This window comes from Lupinus angustifolius, chromosome LG11, assembly GCF_001865875.1.
Source record: "Lupinus angustifolius cultivar Tanjil chromosome LG11, LupAngTanjil_v1.0, whole genome shotgun sequence".
Taxonomy (NCBI): domain Eukaryota; kingdom Viridiplantae; phylum Streptophyta; class Magnoliopsida; order Fabales; family Fabaceae; genus Lupinus; species Lupinus angustifolius.
The window spans coordinates 14,366,926-14,369,984 of NC_032019.1; the positions used below are offsets into that span (position 1 = coordinate 14,366,926).

At 39.0% G+C, this 3,059-nt stretch overlaps 1 protein-coding gene across 1 annotated transcript; it reads left to right on the forward strand.

Annotated features, from left to right (window-relative positions):
- On the forward strand, positions 879-2,836 carry LOC109359748. Its single transcript, XM_019604442.1, has 2 exons — positions 879-2,044; positions 2,218-2,836. Exons 1-2 carry the CDS (start codon positions 879-881, stop codon positions 2,834-2,836), a joined length of 1,785 nt encoding a protein of 594 aa, XP_019459987.1.

A 3,059-nucleotide genomic window follows, 5' to 3' on the forward strand; every position in this document is an offset into this window, starting at 1 on the left:
ATTAAAAATACATTGATTTCTATATTATTTGGATTTGTCTTCATAATATATCATATTTTGTTTAACTTAATTGCATTTATCATATTTTTTATTTAAAAATTACACTTATTTCTCATACAGGGGTGGTCAGTGTAATGAAAGAAAATTATGGGAGGTTTGCGTAGGTGTAGAAAAGTGAGCGGTGGTTTGTGTAATTTCACTAAAACTCAGGGGTGTCATTGTTAGAAGAGTAATTCAAAATTCTGTTATGTTAGTTGTTAGTTAGGTGGGTAATAACTTACTATAAATAGGCTTTCCACTTATAGATGTAAACTAACTCATTCAATTACAATACAAGAAGATATACATTGAAACTTCTCCTCTCTTTTCCATCTTCCTATCTCAATCTATACTGCATTCTTTCTTGAAATCTTTCTTTCTTTGTTCTAACAAATTGGTATCAAGAGCTTGAATTCAAGATCAATACAAGCACCTTCATCAAACTTCAGAAAACCAGAACAAGAACCATGGGACCGAGTGGAACAAATTTTCCAGCAAACCTCTCAATCCTTGATAGCAAGAATTGGAATCGATGGAAAGTACAAATGAAGGCAATCATGGGGTACCAAGAGGTTGATGAGATTGTAGAACAAGGATATCCTACTCTTGATGATGGAACATCGGATGAACAAAGAAGAATAAACAAGGAGAATAAAAGGAAGGATTGTAAGGCCATGTTCCTGCTGCTCCAATGTGTGGATGAAGCTCACTTCGAAAACATTTCTAGTGCATCCAACTCAAAGGAAGCTTAGATGATTCTTGAAGCCTGCAACCAGGGAGCTGAGCAATTAAAGAAAGTCAGGTTGCAAACTCTAAGGAGACAATACTAATTGATGCACATGGAAGTAAATGAGAAGGTGGGACAATTCTTTAACAAGATTGTCTCACACATGAATGCCATGAAGGCCTATGGAGAAAAACTCACTAATCAATCAGTGCTTAAAAAGATCTTGCGCACACTCACCCCTAACTTTGACCACATTGTAGTGGCAATAGAGGAGTCCAAGAACTTAGAAGTATTGAAGATAGAAGATCTTCAAGGATCACTTGAGGAACATGAGCAGAGACTTATTGAAAGATCTAATGAAAGATCAGTTGATCAAGCTCTGCAAGCACAAGTCACAGGCAGAAGAAGTTATGGAGGAAAGAATGGATTCAGAGGAAAGGGCAGAGGGAGTTCTAGAATTACAAGTCACAAAAGCTTTCAAAATAAAGAGCAAGAAAAACTTGAACATGATAGAACAGAACACTCAGCAAAGAGAGGTGGTTTGAGTCACTGGAGAGGAGGAAGGAAAATAGTGGATAGAAAGAAGATAAGGTGCTTCAATTATGGCAAGATTGGCCATTTCTCAATTGAATGCAAGACATCATCGACACAAGATGACAATAGATGCACACAAATCAGTGAAGCACACATGGCTAAGGAAGAGAATGAAGCAGGAAATGATGATCAACACCTCCTGCCCATGATGGTCACAAGTCAGGTTAGTAAGAACCATGACATTTGGTACATAGATTCTGGTTGCTCATCACACATGACTGGACATAGGGATTGGTTAGTTAACTATGATGAGAAAAAGAAAAGCACAGTTAGATTTGCTGATAACAGGGTAATTCAAGCAGAGGGCACATGGGATATCTTGATCAATAAGAAGGATGGAAATCATGCACTAATAACTGATGTGCTTTATGTACCAAACATGAAGAGCAACCTGATAAGTATGGGTCAACTATTGGAGAAAGGATTCTCAATGAAATTGCTCAATGGTGCACTAGAGATCTATGATCAGAAAAGGAGGTTAGTCATGAGAGCAACTATGGCCACCAATAGAACATTTCAGATAAGCTTGGCAAGTGTGGAGTCTCAATGTCTATCTGCCATGGTTGGTGAAGATTCATGGCTATGGCACCTAAGATTTGACCACCTGAACTTCAAAGATTTGAGATCACTTAGTGCCAAAAACATGGTACTTGGCTTGCCTGCAATACAGAGATCCCAGAGAAAGTGTGTGAAAGTTGTCTCATCAGCAAGCAGTCAAGGAATTCATTAAGCAATCACACTGCCTCTAGAGCCAAAGATCTACTACAAGTCATTTACTCAGATGTATGTGGGTCGTTTAATACTCCAACACTAGGAGGCAACAAATACTTTGTAACCTTTGTAGATGAATTGAGTAGAAAAGTGTGGATTTACCTCACCAAGCTCAAAAGTGAGGTCCTTTCAATACTCAAGGAGTTCAAGAAGCTGGCAGAAAAGCAGTCAGGCAAGAACATTAAGATACTCAGAACAGATGGAGGTGGTGAGTTCACATCAAGAGCCTTCTCAGATTTCTGTAAGGACCAAGGCATTGTGCATGAGGTAACTGCCCCCTACACACCTCAACACAATGGCATTGATGAGAGGAGAAGCAGGACAATACTCAATATGGTGAGGCGTATGTTGAAGACAAAGAACCTTCCACATAGCTTTTGGGGTGAGGCTGCCACAACAGCTGTGTTTGTCCTCAACATATGTCCAACCAAGAAATTAGACTCAGTGGTACCTAAAGAACCTTGGTCTGGAATAAAGCCCTCAATAAGACAACTAAGAGTGTTTGGCTCACTCTGCTACACTCACATTCTAGATCAAAGGAGAAAGAAGCTTGATAACAAGAGTGAACCAATGATCTTAGTTGGTTACAACTCTACTGGATCATACAAGCTATATAATCCTGCAAACAACCAAGTTATGTTTAGTAGAGATGTGTATATTGAAGAGAGTGAATCCTGGAAGTGGTCTCAAGACAGAACCAACTGAGTAACTAGCCTGCAACTAGATTGGGAAAATGGAGACTTGGTAAGAGAAGAAGAAGTGATAGGCATAAACACAGAGACAACTCAAATAACTAATGAGAGACCACAAAGACACAGAACTTTTCCCACCAGAATGAGAGATTTCCAGCTCTACTCAGATGATGTAATCAACTCAGAAGGAGATCTTGTGCAACACTTAGCTTTATTGGCTGATGTTGAACCAGTAG